Genomic DNA, 23,198 nt, shown 5'->3' with positions numbered 1-23,198 from the left:
TTCCCTGATAAATTACGAATTGTGATTTCAAAAATATTAGTGGTTGTTAATAATTAGTATTGAGTAGAAATGTTTCTTCACGAATAGAATTTTAATGCACTAATGTGTGCCATCACTTTATGGTGTTAAAGTCTTTAATTTTGTCAAAACAAAAGTCCTGTGCTACTTTAATGTTTTTATTAGTGGGGGGACAAAAATTGTAAAATAAAATATTCAGCCCAAGTGTAATTTCAAGTTTGGGTGGGAGAAGGGCCCTTTTGAAATAAAAACTGCTTAAAACTAAAATATGACTGACGTGAAAGTTATTTCAGGTATCAACCAAAAACCCCTGAAAATACCCACTTACTTCAAGACAAATGCTGACTCATTCCCATGTTTTAGAACTCATTCCCGGAGCACTCTATTGCAGTAGGGTAATGACTGTAACAGCACTGTAGAAACAGTTTCTACTTTTATATTGTATAGTTGTGACATCACAACTTCACAGGAGTCCTGACAGCTCGTTCTGAAGGCACAGTTTCTGAATATGAACTGTGTGCATTTCTCAGTCTACTGAGCATAAAACTAGAATTACCGCCACAAGGTTGTATGCCTCTGCGCACCAGTCAAGTTGCAGTTATAGTTTACATCCATGTCTGTGAAAACATGAATGCTTCGCGCACATCTCCCCCCTAACAGCACAGAAGACCTCTAGCAAAGTTTTAAGATGGGCACCCAAGATTAGTGTGGCCATTCAGTATCTGACCGAATGTCTCCCATTCTGTGCCTGAGCTATGATGTTATAGCCAGAAAAGTGGTTTTGCAAAGCATTATGATGTCACAGTGATGTCAACCTTTGACCCTTTAGATATATAATGTCATTACTTCATCATTTTATCATATTAGACATTTGTGTCAATTTTTGTCATATTTAGCATATGAAATTAGATGATATGAGTTACGGCCAAAAATATGGTTTTCGTGAGGTCACACTGACCTTGACCTTTGACCACCAAAATTTAGTCAGTTCAACGCTTAGCCCAAAGTGTTTGTGCCAAATTTTTAGAAATACCCTCAAGGTGTTCTTGTAATATCATGTTCACAAGAATGAGTCGGACACAAGGTCACAGTCACACTGACCTTTGACCACCAAAGTCTAATTGGTTCACCCTTGATTGAATTGAAATTGAATATTTGTGCCAAAGTTGAAGAATTTCCAGTGAGGTGTTGTTAAAATACTGCATTCACAAGAATGAGATTGATGTAAGGTCACAGTGACCTTTGACCACCAAATATCTAATCAATTCATTGTTGAGTCCAAGTGGACATTTGTGCCAAATTTAAAGATAGCCCCTCAAGGCAGAAATCTGACTTTTTACAATATGGGACCTTTAACATCCATTACTTGGAACATGTTACTATACTTAACAATGAATTTGAAATAAAAACCTAAATTGACCTCAACATAGCTGAATAAAAGCTAAAAACCCAGACAACTGTGGAATGCTGTTTCTAAAATGTTTCTGCCCCATATGTGCATGACACAACAGCACAACAAGCACAATTTAAAAACTCCTAATAAACCTTTAATTTGAGCTGTTTGTACAATTGACAAATTACATTAAAACGTCTGTATCTTCTTAAATGTCTGTAGTATTGTACACCTCCCCCCTCTGGCTAGCAGGTCAGGGATACTGGTAACTCCAAACAAACAACGCAATGGAAATAAAGCTGCATATAATAGTACATATTACAGTTATATCAATGTACAGTGTTTACATAAAATACATCAGAGGAAAAGAACACATCCGTGAGGATGCATTTAAAGGTGAAGCACGAGGCTGGAGAAGTGCCATCACATCAAACCAACATTTACATTCAGCCTTGTTACAGTCAGTGTGGGCTGAGACGCTGCGGGTGCACCATTCTGCTGGAGACGTACAAAAATAGATTACAGTGATGCACTATCGGCTGGCTTATTTCGGAAAGTGTTCACTTTATTTTTGTCATTTTTACACATCCTCACAACTGTTTGGAAGCGGATGTAAGGTCGATCCTCGATGGAAAAAAAAAAGTTATGACACATATGTAACAGGTCTAGTGACATTAAAATAGTACATCAACACAGCGGATTTAAAAAATAATAATAAATAGAGAGAAGCATTTGGTTTAATATCAAAGGAAACTGCTACAAAATACCAAATCTGAAGATGTCAAACTCTACCAAAACTACATCTATGGCAGGCCTTACTCACCCTTGAAACATTTCTTAAATCCAGTACATTCTCCAGTAATGCAGTGCCAGTCTTAAAAAAGCACAAATTTAAGGCACAGGTGGGTTGCCTGCCGCAAAAACGTCGCTGCAGGTTTTGAACATTTTGAAATGTGCATCATTTGTACAATTTCACACTGCAAATACTGAATCCAACTTTCAATTCACTGCATTTAAAAAATGAAATTATGTCTGGCAACTCCTGGATTTGTTTTTTTTAGTGTTTTCTGAATACACAGGTGCTGTAAAAGTACACAAGCAACCAGGAATCCGTAAGTTCAGTACAGTCTCCTTGCAGGGGTTGGAATATTTGGGATTGTGTATTAAAATCTGTCACCATTCTCACAGTACTCCTTATGACAAAAAGAGGGGTAGCATTATTACAAGAGGCTATGATCAAAGACCAGTAGCAACAACATCAGGTCATATCATGAGAGGAAATATCTGCGTCACCAGAGACATACGGAAAGTCTGTGAGCTCCTCTGGTCTGTTGGTCATGTACACAGAGAGAGGACAACACACCACTTGTTCAGAACAGGTTTGGAAATACAATGGGGGGACGCGCCAACAGTGAAAATGACCTGACTTGAAAGAGGTAAATAATAAACATTATAAAACATAAAAATCATTTGGGAATATATTGGATTATATCTGGAGAAGAAAGCTTCAGGTGACTGTTAAAGGTCCCTGATTCAAAAGTTTGGGAGCACTGCTGGATGCTAGAACAAAATTAAAAGACAAAGGGAAAGAAAAGGCCATACATGGAATACATGGAGCAAACAACAAATGCAGAGGCTGCTCACCCTGTTCTACCAGCTGAACCGCTGTGTGTGTGTACCGGTGCTGTTGCGGGCAGCCTCCGGATACAGACGCACTCTGCTGTGGCAGCGAGAAAAACGTGAGCTTATGGTTTGCTTTGAATACGGAGGATGTAATAAAGCTTGTGCCACCGTTCACATGTATTTACAGCACACTCTCTACAAGTCTGTTCATGCCCTTCCTCACTTGACTAAATAATAATAATCTGAATAATAACAAACGGGGAGTACATCGAACATCTTCGGGGAAATCAACACCCACACTGTGTTGTACTGATAGCTTACATAGAGGCATACTCTGATAACATGCAGCCGTTTCCACACAGCGCCCACATGAATTCCACTGTGGCATCAGTTAGACTGTGGAAGAGAGGGAGGGAGGGTTGGAGTCTCTGCACACATCTTAAATATTCCACAAGAACTTTGCTTCCTTGTTAAATCCATGACATTTTAATACAAAGATTATTGAAAACAAACACTGCACCGCTTGAACAACTTCTCTTGCGATTCTGTGTTGGAAAAACAAAACAAACAAAACAAACAAAAAATAAAAGCTCTCCCGAGACGCAGACTGAAGTCTTCTCCGTTATAAAGCAGTGAAGGAGCAGCAGCAGACTCGTGCTGTCATGCTGGGAGGGCACAGAGGACAATGCTAAATCTAACGCTTATGCTGATCTCATGAGAAGCCTGAGGAGTTGGCGGAGCCGCGGTGCTGCAGGCGGGGCGAGGTGTTCATGGTGCTCGTGGTGTTGGCGTGGAGGCTGGAGGCCTTTAGAGGCGTGGTGCAGCCCTGGGCCTGTGGGAAGCGCTGGTGGTACCGGTCCAAACGCAGATACTTCACGGTCACCAGCTTACCTGTCAAACCACAAGTAGGAGCATGTTACTGACCAATCAATACAGCACTCTTTAATACATGAAGCTGACATCACATTAGAGTTTACAGCTTCCCTAGTTGGGGCACTACAGGAACACTCATCCAAGATCCAACATCTCAACCAGCCAGTAGGAAGCTGCAGGTAGGATGCCCTTTGTTTAGGAACATAACATCACCTTCTAATCAGGCCTGTCGTGATAACTACTTTTGTTGGATGATAAATTATCCCAGAAATAACGGCAATATATGATATTATTGTCATTTTGAGACAATTTTATGTCACTGATATGATGCTAATATAGTAGCATAATGATGGACGTACACCATTTCAAAGAGCAAAAACTTTTAACTGTTAAGAATATTCATATTTTGGAATTGGAATATGAAAAAATTTAAAAAGTAATCAACACCTGTTAATATAAACAAGAAAGTATGGTTTCTTTTGGAAAGACTTGCTTTTTGTTTTGTCTGTATTTGTATGCCACACCACAAGAGGGCAGTTAGCATGTTAATGATGGGTCACATCACAAAATCAAGTAAGAAATATACAAACGTCCCTTTTGCACTGCCAGTTCAGGGTGGAAGTATCGCCCTATTATGTCGCTTCATCATTTTGTATTAAAGGTACAATTGTGGAATGGGGGAACAGAGTTGTTTTCCCTCTTTCACCATGATGCCTTGATTGTTTGGTTCTGTGTAAAAATGCAAAGGAGGCATGAAGAAGGGACTTCGTAGTGGCCCTTCAGCTCCATCTCTGTGTAGAAAGGGCTACAGTTGTATGGGCTCATTGTTTTTGGACTGCAGGAGATATAATGCTTCCTACTGCAAATTGGTACACTTTCGACTAACACAGTTAAGTGAGACAAAACCATAAGATTCTTAATATTGCACAAGTATGAACACTGCTCAGGACAGTCTGCAATCTACAGCCATGGTAAGACGGACAAAGCAAACAAAGGATTAACTAAAGATCAGGGCATAAAGAACACAAATGTCTCTGTTGCATCTCTTCTATTAATAATGCTGTGAAAATGTTTGTTTTATCATCATAGTCTGTGCCAGAGAGCTGCCTATTGTTGTAATAAGCCTTAGTTCAGCACTTAAAATAACACTGTGAGCTGTGTAGGTGTGGGTGTAATGTAGCTACAGGCCACAAGATGAGATATAATCCAGACAGTCCAGTTTGACGGCTACATCCATGATTCTGAAGACCTTACCACAAAATTCCTGACACCAGAACAGTAGTCACTGATGTCAGAATGAACATGGCCTTAAAGCACTGTTGCTCAAAATTCAGCCAGTGGGTCAATGGCAGCTCTCAGAAACATAACATGGCCCTGTACATGAAATGAAATGTGTGGATTATATTTTAACTATCTGCGGTCAGGAGATTACATCAAACTGCAATCCCAAACAAGTGTCTGTCAGTTTGGGAATGACAGTTTGTAGAAAGTTACTGTTTGCATGGCAGCTAGCGGCACCTCACTAGCATCACAGGAGTTAGGCTTCATCATAAATCAGGACTTTGAGAGTCCCTGCCTTAGAGCCTCAGTCTGCTTCAAATGAAGAGTTCATCTAACTGTTCTCGAAAGTTTCAGGATGCAGCACCCCTATTTTGATGGATGTCATAATTACAGCTACTTCACGCAATGACTGTACAGGTGTGTAAAGGTGTAAAACTAGGTAGGTTGGTATGTTTGGTCATTCAGAATAGACATAAACACTTTTGCCTTTAAAGATGGTGGGAATCATACCACGGTTTTTATGCTGCCTTTAGAAAGCTGTGTTTGCCTCACAGAAGGGCTTAAATGCAGGGTTATCGAGTGGCTCAACTTTTCAACCACACAATGCGCCATCATCTGGCAACACACTTCAAATGCCTGCAAGCGTTGCATCTTGCAATAAAACCACAGAATCACACCGGGCAGACAGGTCTTCAAGGGCAGGCCCGCAAAAATAAAAGTGACTGGACTGCTGGGGCTATAAGCTTTTTCAGTGTATCATAAAGATAAAGGAACTGGAAGGTGCTGTATTTGTGCCTTCTAGTGAGTTACTACTGTAGGAGGCACACTGAGTCTCTGTGTGCTGTGAGTTGTGCCAACTTTGGATCATAATAATAATAACAATAATAATGATGATCATGATGCTACAGGTGCAGCAGCCCCTATAAAAAAAAATTAACAATTTGTTAATTCATGTCTGAATTCTGCACTACACTGTCCTTGAAGTGTTGTTTTATGAATAACAAATGCTTTTAGCCTCAATTCAGGGGGGGAAATGCAGGGTGCGGTTGTCTCCTCTGAGTTATAAAATTCTGTCTCAGTGTTTCAAACTGTTGCTCACTGTTTTATGATTGGTCAGCCTTCAAAATTCATGGATGAAATATTCTAACTGGACTGCCTGGATGGTGTATAACCTTCTCACCTGTCTGTGTAGTAACACTCTCACAGATACACAGTCAGCTTACTTTATTTTTTTACTGCTGATGTTCTCTGAATGCAAGTGTTATTAGGTGTGTGATTTACCATCAAACCAGGAGCCATGAAGTGCCTTGAAGGCTCTCCCTGAGTGCTCTGCAGAGAGACACTTAACGTAGACACAGCCCTGAGGAGAGAGCAGGAAGCATAGTGTGACATCACTGCAGCCAGCAGCATGGAGGTGTGACATCAATGTGAGCTCATCACTCATAAGACAAAGCCTACCTCTCGTGAGTTCTTGTCGACAGCGATGTGGACGATACCATCGTTGTCACTGCACTTCTCCAGGATGGCCTCGTGGATGGCTAAATCCCAGTTCTCCCCAACTTCCCTGAACACACAAATACAAACAAGTTACAGACAAAAAGTCAACTGAGGGAAACATTTGGTCGATGCTGACAGCACGTCAAACAGGTACTCACATGACTGGGTCAAACATGTTTCTGATCTTCAGACATGGAGTCAGGCTATTGGGAGGAGAATTCCTCCGGTCCAGAGGGAAAGCTGAGGAGGAAAGACAAAATCTCAATCAACGCACAGCTGGTTCAGTGCAGTCTGGTGTTAGCTAAGGCAGAATCACAGTAATGCTATGTTCTCTTGGATCTGAACAACACTAACAATTTCATCTGGCTTTGCTTAAGTTTCACAAGGTCACAAAAAATGGGCTATATGTGGACGTCCGCATAAGAGTCCATGTAGAACCATGTCGAAACGGGTGAATGATGACGTACAAGAACCATAGCAGACCCTATGAACTGGCCCTAACCCGGCTGCATGCTCCTTGCAACGGGCTCCACAAACTTGTTAGTACTCATGCTGCCAGCACACAGAAAGAGCGCATGCCTGTGTTCCACCTCCTTCAAAATCACACCAATAATCAAATAACCAACATATTTATGAAAACCAGCAGAACATAGTAGCACGTGCTGTACAACAGCAACACACAGCCATTATAAATGTTTGGTTTTTCCTGCTTTGTTCGTCTACAGCGGCCTTCCTGTGTACTGTGGTCCACAGCACACACCCACTACAGTGCTAGAGATTAATGTCAGCTCTAGGGGTGTAAATCACTAGTTTCAGTACAATACCATATTCTAGCAATACTGATATCACAAAGTCTGCCACGATACGGTTTCAATTCGATTCACTTGAGAGGTTTGCGATTGATATGAGACAATATCGTATGTTCATTTAACACATCTGTTACAGAAGAAGCTTCCAACCCTTTTCTTTTTTGCATTTGGCCATAAAAGATAAAAACAACACATAAATAATGTAAATAATTGTGACTGGTTAAGTGCAATTAGCTACACTAACACACATAAAACAGCACATGGGATAAGTTAACCTTCAGGGCTTTCTGACAGAAATCCTTTCTGGAAAATATCTGTTCATTTTAACCCAAACCATGAATTTTTTTCCCCTATAACTAGAGGGCCACTGAGGCAAACTTCTCCCAACACACATAAAACATGAATTAACAGTGTCATCATCAATATTAACTGTCAATGTTCTTGTTTTTTGCTCTTCACCCATCATAAGCTTAAGCATTCTTGCTTTGAAGGGGTGGGAATCACCAGAGGATCCACGATGCAATAATATCATGATACTTAAGTCACAAGACAATATTATTGCGATTTTAAATATGTTCCGCTATGCTAAGTGTTGCAATAAAATATATTTTAATACTCAGCATATCGCAACATATTTAAAATAGTAAATAATATTTTATTACTTATAAAAAGTATTGTGATAATATTGTATCATGGATCCTCTGATGATTCCTGCCCCTACTCTGCACTGTGTGACGATACAATAATGCCACACAAAAGTACCACGGTACTATGCTGTATCTATTTTTCCCCCCACCCCATCACATTACATAAATTAGCCTAGCAGCTAACAGGGTTTTCCTCTATTCATAGCTTAACAAATTACATGTATGCATATTATTTCTGCTTTTTCTTATTCACTGTTGGTCTAATTCGTAGCATCTTCCAACAGACCAGCATGGCTGAATTTCAGACTGCAAGCTTGTTGTTGTTCAAACAGAGCAGCTAATGTTGCTGCAAGACGTTAGCTGAGTGAGATGCCTAGCCAGGCAGGTATGTCGTGTCTCCTGAGTATTTCATCTCATAGCAGCATCGTTTCTGTATGGCATATACTTTGTCTATTGATCTGTATTTTTCCCAACATCGAAATATTTCCACACTGCCGAATAACGTTATCCTCATCATCACTGGCTGCTTGCCATCTGCCTGGCGCTGCTTAAAGATGACTCAGAATTTCAAAATAAAAGTGTATCCTAAAGACGATGAAATGAAAATTGTTTTCACTTTGTATTGATCATAATGAATTTTTGATCACTGAATTGATATATCAATCCCGATCAAAGGATTGTTAAATCTCTAGTCAACCCCCGCACGGACATGAGCTCTGCGTATATGGGTATATCTATATAAACTGTTTGCATGCACACACACTCAGAGGTAGACTGCGCAAATGTTTCTGAAGGAGTTATTGCTACAACTTGAGTGAAATGCTCTTTTGAGCAACTAGAAAATATTTAGTGTGTTACCTTTTCCCTGCCAGACTTTGGAGGGCATCAACGAGGTCTTGTCACAACTGAGAGAGGGCTGGATCCACCTCCAGACCAGGAAGTCTGCTCCACCAATCCTCTGAGTCTCTTTTCGTATCCTGGACTCATTGGCTGAGAGGAAGTTCACAGCCCGCTCCCAAATCTTCTTCATTTTCCTCCTGTAAAATATTACTATCTATTAAATACTGACACGTCTTCCTCACCTGATAGATCAATATTTACAATTTTACAGGACAGCTTCCAGGTTGAATAAGCTCCTCAGTCATTTCTCCATAAAAGTCACAACAGCATTCTGACCAAGTAACATTTCTGCAGTAACTGCACATGAATACAGACACATTAATTTTGCATTAAATGCAAATTTCTTAAGCACAAGGAAATAACATCAGTGTAATAAATGGTGAAATACCGTATGAACATTTATTAGGCTCACCTCCCCTTCAACTGAAAACTGGCTCCAGTTTTAGGTTGAAGGGGACGTGAGCCTGTTAAATGTGTTTTCAGTAAGGAATCTTCTCCTCTTGGTACAGAGCAAGAGAGAAAAACCTTTATCATCAAACATGGCAAAATCTACATCCAGAGCCGTGAATTTTGGATGGACGAAATGTGCAGAGCTGTGAAGTTGTCCACTACGGTACCAGTTTGCCGCTAAGCTAACTGAAGCTAACTTGTTTGGTCTGTGACATAATAGGTCAACTGGAAAAACTAATCTTTCAACTCCAATACTAACAAGATGAAAGGGCACTACTTTGATCATTAATGATCACTTTCATGCATTCAAACTGCATTTGCTATATGGCAGATGTTCATATAAGGCCCTGATATACTTTTTAACCTTGTGAAAAGTTCTATCTGGATTCAGATAGAGATGAGGTTGTGTTAGTACTGACCTGTCCTGAGGCTGGACCAGAGAGTCTCTGACATGGGGGATGGGCAGGTAAGGCTGCAGGTCCTGGTTCTCTTGACAAGCCTCACTGTGGCTCCTCAACACATCTGAACAACAACAGGATCAGAAAAATGAAAGGTTAAAGGAGGAGGCTCGAATACAGCACTCGGAGAGAAACCTGCAAGTCACTGATTTCAACTGACAAATCATCAGGGGTCACATTTATAACCATTGAATAGGCACAAAAAAAGGCTTAAAATGTGCGTACACCACTTTCAAAGCATACATTTGTTAAGAACAAGGAAATGTGTGTACATTTAGGGAAACTCTGACCCATGTGAAAGCACATTTTGGAGACAGGAAACTGGTGACACGGATGGTGAGGTGGGGAACTGAAGCCAGATTGTGGAAATTACATGTGAGAGGAATCATTATACATATAGGATCTCTCACCACATATCACACGTTTCTCATAGATCCACTTTATAAACATTCACATGCAGCAGTGTTGCTTGTGTTTGTGCCAGTGAGCCAAAACTTTTCCATCAGCACCTTTTGACTGCAAAAGATATGTCACCTAAAATCTCAAATCAAATCCCGCTCAATATTTCATTAGTGCCATCTCTTCCTCTACTCAACTCTACTACAACTTAACTCAAATTTATTTATAAAGCAACCAACGTTGACAAAGTGCTGTACAAAAGGGATCAAATGCTAATAAACGCATACATATGGGTGACATAATTGTCAGGTCCACAGCTCACACATTTAGAGACACAACACACACAGGCATGCATCAGGGAGAACCACATCAGGGGGACTCAAATGCTATTAAATAAAAGTAGGTTTTGAGCCTGGACTTCAAAGACACAATGGTGGGTGTTCCACAGTTTGGGGGGCAGACACAGCAAAGGCACATCACCCCTGAGCTCAACTCTGGAGCATGGGACAGCCAGGCGCCCCAGGTCAGCTGACCCGAGGGACATGGGCGTAGAATCGGGAGTTTGAAAGTCTGCTATGTAGGATGGGACTAGACCATTAAGGGCTTTGTACACAAAAAGGAGAACCTCTAAGTCAACTCTGAACTTTCTGGCAGCCAGTGGAGAGAAGCCAAAACAGGTGTGATGTGGTCTCTCCTCTGGGTACCTGTGAGAAGCCTAGCAGCGGCATTCTGAACCAGCTGGAGACGGGACATGGAGGACTGACTAATACCAGTGTACAGAGAGTTACAGTAGTCTAAACGGGAGGAGTTTTTGTGTGCATAATGGCTGCTGGGAACATGAGTGTGCTGTCAGGAGTACAGAGTGCAGTGGAGCCCACCAAACAATAGACTCTGTGCTTTCTAACCTCCAGCTCACCCACAGGAATATTCGCTGTCTTGGTTTTCCTCTCGGTCGTTGCCGTGATTTACTGTAAAGAATCACCTATCAATCAGCTCATGTCTATGCATCAACATTAATAAGGTGCTTTGCATTGACCATTCATGGTTGAATGTGGGCGTGTAGAGGGCGCGATATGAGGCTGGTCAATGTGCAGACAATTCCAGGTTGATTTGGGATTTAAAAGGCAGGCATACACACAGTTTGCACACAGACATTTAGTGTGCATTTTATAATGAGGCTCCTGGACATTTGCAATATGAAGACCTTAAGAACGACATTGACATATACATAACTGTATACTTTAAATAAATATACTGAGTATGACTACTTTTTGCTTCCTTGCTTCCAACATAGCTAACAGTTTCCATGGTTTGCTTCCAGTCTTTGTGATGAAACAAATGTTGGTGCTACACATACACAATCACAGATCAAAGTGAGAAGTATTCCCAACCTTTGTGCAAACTGCAGTGTTTCTAAAGACGTGGCACCATTTCTGTGAGCAAACACATTCACATGCTGGACAGTCAGGTAAATGGTCAATGTTCCTTACCGATGATCCTCTCCACCATGTCATACATCTGCCTGGTCTCCTCCTCCTCTCTCCTCCAGCGATACTTCATGTAGCAGACCACGCTCCACACAAGGCCGACCACTGCACACAAAGACACAGGATACACAGGGTCAAACACACCTACTGAAAACAGCTTCTTCTGCTGCATGGAGCCAAACTATATTCTAATGCTCCTACTGTTACTGCTGATGATAAAAGGTGAAAAGGATGTTAATTTTAAGTGATCCCAGTGTTAATGATTAATGTTTAATTGTCTTTATATCTATCACACACACTGAGCAAACACCTGTTGTTTTCTTTACAGTCCCCCTCAAGTGTATCTTGGCATTTTTATGTTATTTCATTCTCTAAAATGCTAAAATGTTTCCTAACCTGGCAGTGACTGTGCAAAATATTAACATCATCCCGGCATCGAGCCCAACGAGTGGAAGAGATGTCTCCTCTGCAGGATTTGCTGCATTTGATGTGAGTGACAGTTGCCTGTGTGTGTTTAATCACGGGTGCAGGTCGGGTCACGGGACTTTTATTAACAGGTACGACTTTGACTTAAACATAATGAAGAGTAAGGGGTCGGTTCTGGTATTGGGCTTTATGGGAGGGTGCAGGTTTTTTTTAGACCTGTGCAGCACTCTGGTCTGAATAAGCTAAGTAAGCTTGCGCAAAGTAGCAAACTTGGGTGGGTTCAGCACAGCCCACTCATACCATCACATACCATAACCCGAGTAAAATTTCAGGACCGCATGAAAGTACGAAAAATTGGGTACTACTATATTGGTCATTGTTGCTGTGGTTGTCCTCTTCATTCTTTAAACAATCTCCTGGTGTCAGTTATATTCAGTCATCATTAATGACACTGGAACTACAACTAACAGGTGTAGGTGCAGTAATCAATCACTGCACTTTGGGAGCAGACTCTTAGCTGTGAACCTCCGCATGTTCCAGGCATGCTGCTGTTTATGTGACATGGTGAATCTTACCGACTGCAATGACGAAGACTCTGCTGATGACGGTGAGGAAGGCTCGTCGGAAGCGGCACGTGAAGGGCATCTTGGGATGTGTGGACTCCAGCCGAGAGATCTCAGACACATCGATCAACGGATCTTCAGCTACCTGCCCAGTCAGCCTGCACACACAGACACACACATACATGCAGAGTGAGTAAAGATGTCACATGCAACGCATGTGACCAGGATGAATACGTCTGTGGTGTATTCATTACCTTATTCCAACATCCTGGCCTGTCCGGATGATCCACTCCAGAGACGTAAGAATGAAGTTTTCAAACTCCTGATTCTGAGCCTGAACAAAGACACATGATACTGATGAGAGGAACAATACTAATCATCAGCTTCCATCAGTTCCACTCTGAAGGGTCCTGCTATAGTAATACTGCCTTCCAGTAATCTTTCACATTCTCAGTTTTCTTTTTAGCTCACTGAGAGAGAACACACTCCAGTTGGCTCTACAGTAAATACAGTGAACGCTGCCCTTCACTGCACACCTGGAAGCTGGATGCAAGTTGCAGAAACACACAAGCAAAGACAAAAAGATGCTGATCGACTCCAGATAGTGGTGAGCTACAGTTACATCCACTCTGTGCACCGCGCTCATGTGTGCACACTTGCGCAAGACCATGAGACATGGGCACCGTGTTCATGTGTGTTCACGTGCTTTTGCTGGTCTTGCGCACAGGCGCGCACACGTGAGCGCGGTGCACAGAGAGGCAGTTAGAGCTACAGGCTACAGGCTTTTTATGTCGGAGCTTCAGGACACTTGGATCACTACGGACGAGCAGCATGGACATATTTTGTGTATTTCACTTGCACATCTCACACAACAGATACTCTCATTTTAACATACGCAGCCATCTGCACCAGCTCCGTGCAGGCTTGCATCTCACATGCATCTCACAGCTGTAACTTTAACAATGAGCTTTTATTTACGCCCAAGTCAATTTTTTCACGCTACGTGTCTAAATGCAAAGTTGACGCCCAATAAAAAGGCACCTAATAAATATATTTATATTTATCATGTAGCAGCCTAGGTGGAGCCAAGCCGCAATGATAGGTTGCTTTTTCATCATGGCAGGAAATACTGTTCAGACCTAACTTTGTGTATTGTGTATAGCAGTGTGTTGCTGTGTGGATATAAGTCTATGTATCATCTATCTTGGAACAAGAGAAAACTGATGCAACAACTTTAAAAAGCTGCTCCTCTTATGCTTATACCCTATAATCCTTCAGATTGGACCCAAAACATCTTCACCAGGAAACAGGTTGGATATACACTGTTATATGACTGAAAAGCAACCCGTCTGAAAAATTCAAAAGCTTCACTAGAAAAAGTCTCAAGCTCCCAGGTAACCCTGTCTGATATGCAAATTCCAAAATTTCCAATGGCCATTGTAAAGCACAGACCTGGTCATGTTATGTGAAATATCTGCTTGTTAGAAAATTACAGTAATCAGCATCACTACTGTACAATACAGCCTCTGTTTCAGGTTTTGTTGTGTGACAGGGATGTTCATGTGTGGACGTACCCGTAAATATGCAGAGGCCTCATCCATGGACAGACTCCTGTTTGGATGCTGCTGGTCTCCACAGTCATGCTGGCCTGCAATCACAATATCAACCATCACTGAAGAAAAAATTCTTGATGACCACTTCTATCAGTACAATATGTCTTTGCAGCCTGTTCATCTACTGATTAGGACTCATGTTTACATGACAGGCACAAAGTGACTGCGCAGTGACACATATACTTTGTATCACAGCAAATTTAAAATATTGGACCTTTACTGTATATATGGAATTATTAGATCATGTCAATAGGATGTCATGCCAGAATGTTTCTACTCAACATTAAAAGCTGCAGTCAGCAGCTCTGTCTGACTGAGGACCTTCTTGCCTATTTGACCATGTATCATATCTCCTTGATCCATGTGTACAGCCTATAAAGTGCAAATGTGTTACTCTTTTAATGTCAGAATCATTCCGTATGTTTACATGCACAGTTAAGTCCAGCTACAGTTATAACTCAACAAGGCCATTTAATTGGATTACTGTCTTTTTCTCAATATACAAGCACGGGAGGGGAATCAATTTATTGACCTAAGTATGTGCGATTCTGCTACAATAGGTGGCGATATGCCTCCTTTCATCTTGTTAGTACTGGACCTTTTTCCGGTTGACCTTTGGTGTTACAGACCAAACAGTCAAAAAACAAGTTAGCTACGGTTAGCGAGCAGCAAACTGATACCATGGTGGACAACTTTACAGCCCTGTACATTTCGTCCTTACAAAAATGCACGGCTCTGGATGTAGATTTCCCAATGTTGTCAGCGGCTTCTTGTTCTGTTACGTTTACAACTTTTGGGTCAGAGCACAAGGCAGAAATTGTGGAGCATGCACAGAGCGCCTAGGCCAGTTTGGGTCACATTGACTGTATACATGCAGGAGTAATTCAACTCCCAATCACATTATCTGAGTGTTAGTTCAACTTTGAGAAATTCGATTTAGTACAATTTCAGTCAGGTGAACATGTTAACATGTAGTTTAAAAGTCTGGTTTTAGTAAGACTACTGCAATAAATACATTTTCTCTAATGTCATGTAAACGTACTGCGTGTCAGAGGCTGGCAATGTAATGTTGGGTTAGGTTTTCGTACATTTTCAACCCATATTAGCTACATTTCAGATGACTGTAAAACCCATACTCGCTACACAGCCTAATAATGTGTTGTTCCTTTACACAGCTCTATAGTCATTTAGTCAGTGGACACAGAGTGGAGTGCATAGAGTTATTAGCTACCAGCGACATGAGCCAGGTGGTCATGTAGCTTGAGCAGCAGCTTCAGGATCAGGTCCTTCTCCGTCTTGTTCTGCAGAGAAAAAATTCTTAGTGGACATACTTTACCAACACAACAGCATATATCTATTTATTAGTTCATTTGAAGACCTTTCTGATGGAACTTTGAAAGGTGAAAAAATGGTTGTAGCATTAGAGATGTCTGATTATGTTTTTGGCGCTGATGCTGATCTGACAATACCAAGTCTAATCCAATACATATATCTGTTTAAATATTGATTACCGTAAATATGTATCAGAAACACTGAAATAATAGCTGTAGATACCAATCTGACACAACTTATTTTCTTCAAAGAATACATCATCTGCAAAATGGCAATTATTTTATCAATTACTCACTGTGTATCATGTTGAATTCATGAACATTTACGAACTCATACACAACTTCTTCAGTACATTCCAAGTCTCTAATCCAAACTGATGCTCAGTCCTTCCAAAACGCATTTTCACTAAAATGCTAAAGTATGAAACATTTCCCCCTACAAGTAATGCGCGCTGAGCATGCCTGCGCTGCACTCCGCTAGAGCAGAGTTGGGGGCGTGCCCAGGCACACTACTTGGACGTGCACGAGACTGTTTGTACTGACGTATTTTTAATCATACTATCCCAGTTTACTTCAATTCAGGATGAATGTTCACCTTTTTTGGATTCTTCGTTCACCATGGAGGCATGTATTGTTTAGTTTTTTCCCCCCACAAATTCAAGGTAAAACATAGTGAGAAATTCAGGGTTCCCACACGTTTTTATGTACAAAATTTCAAAACCTTTTCACGACTTTTCAAGAATCCATTATAATTTTTTTTTCTTGCCCCACTTGCTGAGCATTTGTCAGACATGTCAGATTCAAACAGTATTTCAGCTGAGTGCCATACATGAAGACAGAGGGGACACAGAGAGCAAATGTTTTTTAAAAAACATCACACTTCGACTCATATTAGAAGTACATTACGTCAACAGCAACTCAAAATAAATTTGCTGTTATGTTACATCACATGGAAGGTTATCCAGGGAAGATTACTGCAACAATTTCATTGTATGCAACGAAATTCCAAGATTTTTTCAGAAGTTTCAACTTTTTTTTAAACTAATTCCATGACTTTTCCTGGCCTGGAAAATGTGATTGTAAAATTTCATGACTTCAACTTTTCCACTTTTGTAAGCACTTTCCTTAATTCATCATTGGTAACATTTAACGATCAATTAATTGTTATTAAAAAAAACCATAAAACTTTACTCATATCAAACAATACCAAATGTGTTTTCTTCCTCAAAGCTCACAGCAACATATTGCATAATCTCTAACAGCATTGCATAGCTTATGAAACATATTAAGTTGTATAGGCCTAGACTTATGAACATATTGAATGTATCTGAATAATGCTTCACTTTGCCTGCTTAATTTTTCAATGTCACTGCTGCATTCTTCTTCCAGACCAAAAGATGTGCACCTTGTCATAGTTACACTCTGCCCTTTATTTGCTAATGCTAGTCCTTGAAACATGTTTTCAAAATAAACCGTTATACTTACAGCTAGAATGTAATAGATTACACACTGATCTTTGTTAAAAGCTCTAATACAAATGATCATTTTGCAAGTGACTTATTCTTTTTAAGAGCTAGTTGATCACTGGCTTGAAACTATCAAATTTATAAGATTAAATTAAAGATTTAATTGGATATGTATCAAAGTTAAACTTTGATAATGTGACTTTGGTTGAGTATGGACACAGACTGCAAAAAGCACTTCAACCACACAGCAGACTTTCTTATGGCCTTTAATTAAGCTGCTCCAAAATTTACATTAATAGCTTACATGACCTGCCAGCAACATTTCACCATTTTAACTGGTAAAAGTGACCATCATTGATGGCTACAAATGACAAGCTGCTACCTGAATGCTTTACACTGGTCTTTGTTAATGATAATTAGCATCAGAGGTTAGCAAACGCATGCATTTTGCAAACCTCCTCATCTCAAGAGTCACTCACTGGTGCGTCTAAATAATTTTTCACATTTGCACACTGTAATTTTCACTCGCATGTGTAGCGGAATGTTGCACTGTAAAGGCCAACTTTGGTGTCGGAGTGTGGCGCTACAGCACCAGCAGGCCGGGTGGACAAAACACAGAAAAGTAAAGAGAGGATCAGATTTTGATTTGCTTGATTTCAGCCATTAAAACATGCCCGGATCTGCTTGGGACACCTCTGCAATCTAGGCTCCAAGATTGAGTGAACTTATGAAATAAATTTAGAACCCAGTGTGTCTTATTAACAGTAGTCAGTATCAGTTACGGTAAGATGTTTCACAGTTTGAGTAAGAAGCATGAAGCCTCTTCTAGGACAGTTCACCACAGCATGGGCAGGAGAGCAAGTTTAGTTCATTAACACTGCAGCACTTCAGCTATGTTCACCGTTTACATCCATTACGCTTCCAATCTAATTCCAGGATAAAAGTACACATCTAACATCCTGTGCTCAACAAAAACTTTGCAACACAACAGACCTAAAAAGGGGGAAAGGGGAAAATATGTACTTACATAAGTAGAGTCAAAGTCACTGCCAAACGGGTGGCTCTTAACTGTAACGAAGGAGAAAGAGAGATACATTCAAGGAGACAGTAACAACAGCACGGTCACACTGTAAACTGAACACAGCACACATGTAAAGGCACTAGCTGGATCAGTAGAAGGAAAAACTGGGTCTTTAACAATAAGACAGCGTGTTTGGAGACTGTGGAATGTGAGTGTAGTTCAGACATCACTTAACACGTGAGTCAGTGTCTGCACATGAAACTCAACCCTTGAAACCTCACCACATCAGCGAGGCACTTGGAGCACTGCCATCTCACTACAATAACCATAATCACAGTCACTAAATGAATTCATGACTGAATCATACTGTGTGGACTGAGGACATAACTCCTTTTTTAGAACTAAAAGCTTAAATCATGATGCTATCTGTTTACACTGAAATGGGAAATGTGCTCCACACTTTCCCTCCAAACTCCATTTACCTGCACACATGATGCACACATAATATTTAAGAAAACTTGACATCTGACTGTCGATTCATTGTGCAAGTCGATCCAAAGGATTAATCAATTAAAAGTGCCCTGTGGAATTTTCTTGTAAACAAAGAGTTTGTGTTTACATTCAGTGTTTCTCACTAAACTGTAAGTGTGTGTCATTGAGTCTAACAAACAAGAATACATTTCCTTCCATTTGAAATACATCTGAAAAGCTATTTTATGTCAAATAATTTACATCCATGTCCTAATGTCCATTTTCCACCTCAATCTTTATTTAAATTATGTGAACATTATTTTTATTGACTAACGCTATTATTCCTTTCTTTTTTTTGGTCAGTATTGGTTTGCATTATGGGTAATCTTCCACACAAAGTCTGCAAACAAAGCAGACTCTCTGGAAGTCTGCAGAAAGAGAGTCCCTGTGTACTTAGTGAATTGTGGATTTGGACAACCCTTGGCACTGGCAGACTTCCTGGGAAGTCACACTTTAAATGTGCAAGTACAGGAAGTCTGGACGTTTTTTTCATCCATACATCAGGGAGGACGGGTGAAAGTTTGGGCAGCAATAAGCCACTGCCTAGAAACTGCTAAAAGTAATTTGCTTGGTCACAAACACATCAGGACCAACACCGCCTAGAGGGTATTTGGGGCCAGGACCGGACCGGCATATATGCCGACAATTCTTACATAGAGATTGATTATGTTCCTGTCAAATAGCCGGCTCTGGCTATTACAAAGCAAATGTAGTGATTGCACCTGCAGGAGGGAAGATTGAAAACCAGGACTGTGCACACTGATATGTGTTCAGGGTTTGCATTTGCTGACAAGATATTGTCACTGGTTGCAAGAGGTGAAACCATGGGAATTGAGTGAGCATTAGGTTAAGTCTGTCCCTACCATGTAGTCGGGTAGCTAGCACTAGCTAGCTACCTGCCTGGAATATAATCAGGCTGATATCTTGTAAAGAAACAAACAGTGGGAGAAGATGAGTTAGCTTGCAGATTTTCAAAGTAGTCTTTTTTTGTGTAAAGATTTTCTTGCAGGAAAATTGATTATTGTTGTGAACCTCACTAAGCTTAAAAAAAGTTAAAATTAGTTTTCTGCATAATGGGCAGCATAGTTGAGGCTCCACAGCAGATGTGTTCAGTGGCTGTTTACATGGAGCACATCCAGGGTAGGAAATTAACCTTTTTGTCCACCTGCCACTGTGGCTGGTGAATCCAAAAACTCTACCAGCCACACAATACAATCCAAATAGTACAATCCTTTTTTGGAATGAATGAAGCAAATCTCGCAGCCACTTGCATATTTTACTTCCATCTGTCTGGTGCTAACTTCCAACCCTGAGCAGCACATCAATCTTTCAATTATTGTCAATCACTGTAGAGGGGGATGGAAAATTGTTGTAAGATTAGAAGACATACTTTGCAGTGTGGGGATAAACGATGGAAAAGCTTAAATTGCACATGATGTCAGATACTTACTGACTCCATCCACCTCCGAGGATCCAGAGCCCCTCATCCTGAGGTACATGAGGCCCAGCAGCAGAAAGAAGAGGCAGGCTGCAGTGAGCAGGAACATGGACAGGTAGTGAGCGCTGAAGCTACCAGAGGAGGCCACCTCCTCCCTTTTAAACTGCTGGAGCAGCTCATCCTCAGGGACAGACAGCTTCTGCTTCAGCACCGCCTGGCTGTATGAGTGGTTGGGGGCGGTGTGGTTAGAGTGGTTGCCCCTGTAGTTCTGGGACAGGCTGCTGTAGTTGGAGAAGCGCGGTCTCAACCCGATGGCGAACCTACTAGTGCTGCTTCTGGATGCTCCGTCCTCGCCGTCGACGTGGTTGTTTTTGCCGGCCTCTCCTCCGTGGTTGTCGGTGAGGGACACGTAGATAGACTTCCTGGGAAAGTTGTGGCTCCGCAAGCCTCCCGGCGGGTCCGAGTCCCTTCTCTTTGAATTGTCTTCCTCCCCCTCCTCCCTCCGGCTCCCCACCATATTTAGACTCTCAGACGGGTTAACCTGTCTGGCTGCCCCTCCCGTCTGGGACCCTCGGCCCACTCCGTGGGAAGGAAACTCAGCTTTCGGGTGGCTCCGTCTTGGCTCCAACCTATCCCGCTGCTTGTCTCCGACACCAAGGCCCCCAACCTCCTCCTCGTCCGAATCTGAGTAATCCCCAGCTAGCTTGCTAGTGTTTAAGTGAGACGCCCCACAACCGTTTAAAGATCGAGAGTTCTTTTCCAGTCCCCCCTCATAATCGTCCTCGTCCCCCGATTCGTCGTAATCCCTCCCTTCCGCCTCGGGGCTGGATCTGGCACGAACTCCCCAGCCCAGCGAGACACTTCTCTGTCCGCCCGGACCCGAGGAAGAATTGTTGCTATTTAGCGTACTCGTAGCGCCATACTGACTCTTGGTAACCACACTCGGCGTCGTAACGGGCCTTATCTTCGGTTGCTGTGGAAAACCGGAGCTTCGGTCTGCCCTGCTGCTGTGGTTGAGGCCTTTTCTTTTCAGTGGAGTTTCAGCGTCAGACTCGTCGGAGCTGAAGCCGAGGACGGTGGACTTCCTGCCCGGTCTCCTGCTAGAGCTCAGGTGCGTGACGTCATGGCTGGCTGGCCTGGATCCCGCCGTGTTGCCTCCGCCAGTGGTGCTGTTGATGGCCCCGCTGCTACGGGTTTTGCCCGGTCTGGAACCCCGCTGCTGCTGCTCTTCGCGAAGCTTCTTCAGTTTCTTCAAATACACCGGGCGAGTGTTTTCGGTAACCGGGCCTGGAGTGAAACCAAAGCGCTTTAATTCGGAGAAAAGCTCCTCATCCGTTAACTGCGTTGACGCCATCTTGGACAAAACTCTCGGAGAAGGTTGTGTAACGGAAATGACGTAGGGTTGAAGTGGTAGTAGAGCAACTGGGGTGCGTTCAAAATCAACGACAAGCTGTTGATAAATGATAATGCCAACATTCTTAGTTATAAGGATTTTTTTTTTTTTTTTTTTTTTTTTTTTACATATAAAGCCTTTCCTATTACATATAAAGAATAACAAAATTTGGGATTTTGATGACGCAAAGGTGCAAAAATCAGAATTTACCTTCTTTGTAAGTGAAGTAGATATTATAAGTCATTAATATACCAATAAACATGTAAGGAATTACATGTCATTGTTTTGCAAGTCACAAGTAAGTCTCAAGTCTTTGCACACATGTCTCAAATAAAGACAGGCACGCCTCGAGTCCCAAGTTAAGACAGGCAAGTCTTGAGTCAAGTCCCAAGGAAGACAGTCAAGTCTCAAGTCAGGTCCCAAGTCAAGAAGGGCAAGTCCTGAGTCAAGTCCCAAGTCAAGACAGTTAAGTCTTGAGGCATGACCCAAGTCAAGACAGGCAAGTCTCAAGTTCCAGGTTTAGACGGGAAAGTCTCCAGGCAAGTCCCAAGTCAAGACAGGCAAGTCCCAAGTCAAGTTCCAAGTCCTAAACTTGTCCAAAACATGTCATAATGTACTCCTCAAAAAATGTAATGCCAATATTTCATGTACATGAATGCTTTTTAAAATGTACATTTATCTGTTGGACCAGGTTTGTTAAAAAAGTCCCCTAGCTGTTGAGCTAACGTTAATATTAGCATTAGCTCGCCAACTATATTAATATTAGTCTTGACTCACTGTTCTTTTTGCAACTTCAAATGACAAACAAAGTTGGAAGTTGTTTTGCTTCGTCTGTAATTTTAGATTTGCAAGTCTGCCCCCCCCGTCGGATATTTTCACCTCCCGTTGCCTCAGCAGAGCACAGAACATCATCAAGGACAGATCACATCCAGGTTCTGACATGTTTGACCTGTTGCCCACTGGTAGGTGCTACAGGTGCATCAAGGCAGGCACTAATAGACTAAAAAACAGTTTTTTCCCAAGAGCCATAACCACCCTGAACTCTCATATGCACTGACACTGCACTCCCTCCTACTGAGCAAGACACGTGTGCAATATATTTTAAAACTGTCTATGTGAATGATGTCTGTGTGAATGATGTGTGAAGTGATGGGTATTATTTATTGCATTTGTATTGTGTATTGTTTGTACATGTTGGCACTCTAAAGGAGTAGCTCTCTTATCTCGTTGTACAGGAATGCATAATGACAATAAAGGCTATTCTTTTCTATTCTATTTCCATACTGCAGTTTGTGTTTTGATCATGAACAAAATTATTTTTGGTATCATTTTTCTCTAACTGTAACATTAGTACTTCATGGATCTGTCCTGCATCTTGGGAGAATGCTGTTGGACTGGTTCAAAAGAAGCTGATGTAGAGAATCAAGTGCTGACTTGCTGGAAATTAATAGCATTAACATTTGTTGACTGAGAAATGAATTAATTGATTTGTGAAACACTTATTAAATAACATTTTGATCTTTGGGCTTGGGGAAGAGTTTTAATTATGTTGAAGTCAAAAGGCTCAAGTCCAAGTGAAGT

At 41.5% G+C, this 23,198-nt stretch overlaps 1 protein-coding gene across 1 annotated transcript; it reads right to left on the bottom strand.

The window, feature by feature from the left end:
• Positions 1–2,043: 2,043 nt before the first annotated feature.
• lemd3 (LEM domain containing 3) lies at positions 2,044–21,683 on the bottom strand. The gene is made up of 13 exons (XM_050036059.1): positions 20,237–21,683; positions 18,262–18,302; positions 15,669–15,738; positions 14,399–14,472; positions 13,079–13,158; positions 12,837–12,982; positions 11,839–11,940; positions 9,911–10,013; positions 9,000–9,178; positions 6,844–6,925; positions 6,647–6,752; positions 6,470–6,548; positions 2,044–3,925 (listed from the first exon to the last, which is right to left on the bottom strand). The coding sequence occupies exons 1-13, from the start codon at positions 21,576–21,578 to the stop codon at positions 3,747–3,749; spliced, it is 2,583 nt and encodes an 860-aa protein (XP_049892016.1). The 5' UTR covers positions 21,579–21,683; the 3' UTR covers positions 2,044–3,746.
• Between the last annotated feature and the right edge of the window lie 1,515 nt (positions 21,684–23,198).

This window comes from Epinephelus moara, chromosome 23, assembly GCF_006386435.1.
Source record: "Epinephelus moara isolate mb chromosome 23, YSFRI_EMoa_1.0, whole genome shotgun sequence".
In the NCBI taxonomy this organism is placed as follows: Eukaryota; Metazoa; Chordata; class Actinopteri; order Perciformes; family Serranidae; genus Epinephelus; species Epinephelus moara.
This window is presented reverse-complemented; position numbering and strand designations above follow the sequence as displayed.

What these genes read in the sequence shown, in the direction of transcription:
- lemd3 (XM_050036059.1), bottom strand. Translation starts at nt 21,578, where the DNA reads ATGGCGTCAACGCAGTTAACGGATGAGGAGCTTTTCTCCGAATTAAAG. An exon ending in GGCCAGGATGTTGGAATAAG is followed by an intron (nt 12,983 to 13,078) that starts GTAATGAATACA and finishes CTGTGTGTGCAG; the next exon opens with GCTGACTGGGCAGGTAGCTG. An exon ending in CATGGTGGAGAGGATCATCG is followed by an intron (nt 10,014 to 11,838) that starts GTAAGGAACATT and finishes GTTGTTGTTCAG; the next exon opens with ATGTGTTGAGGAGCCACAGT.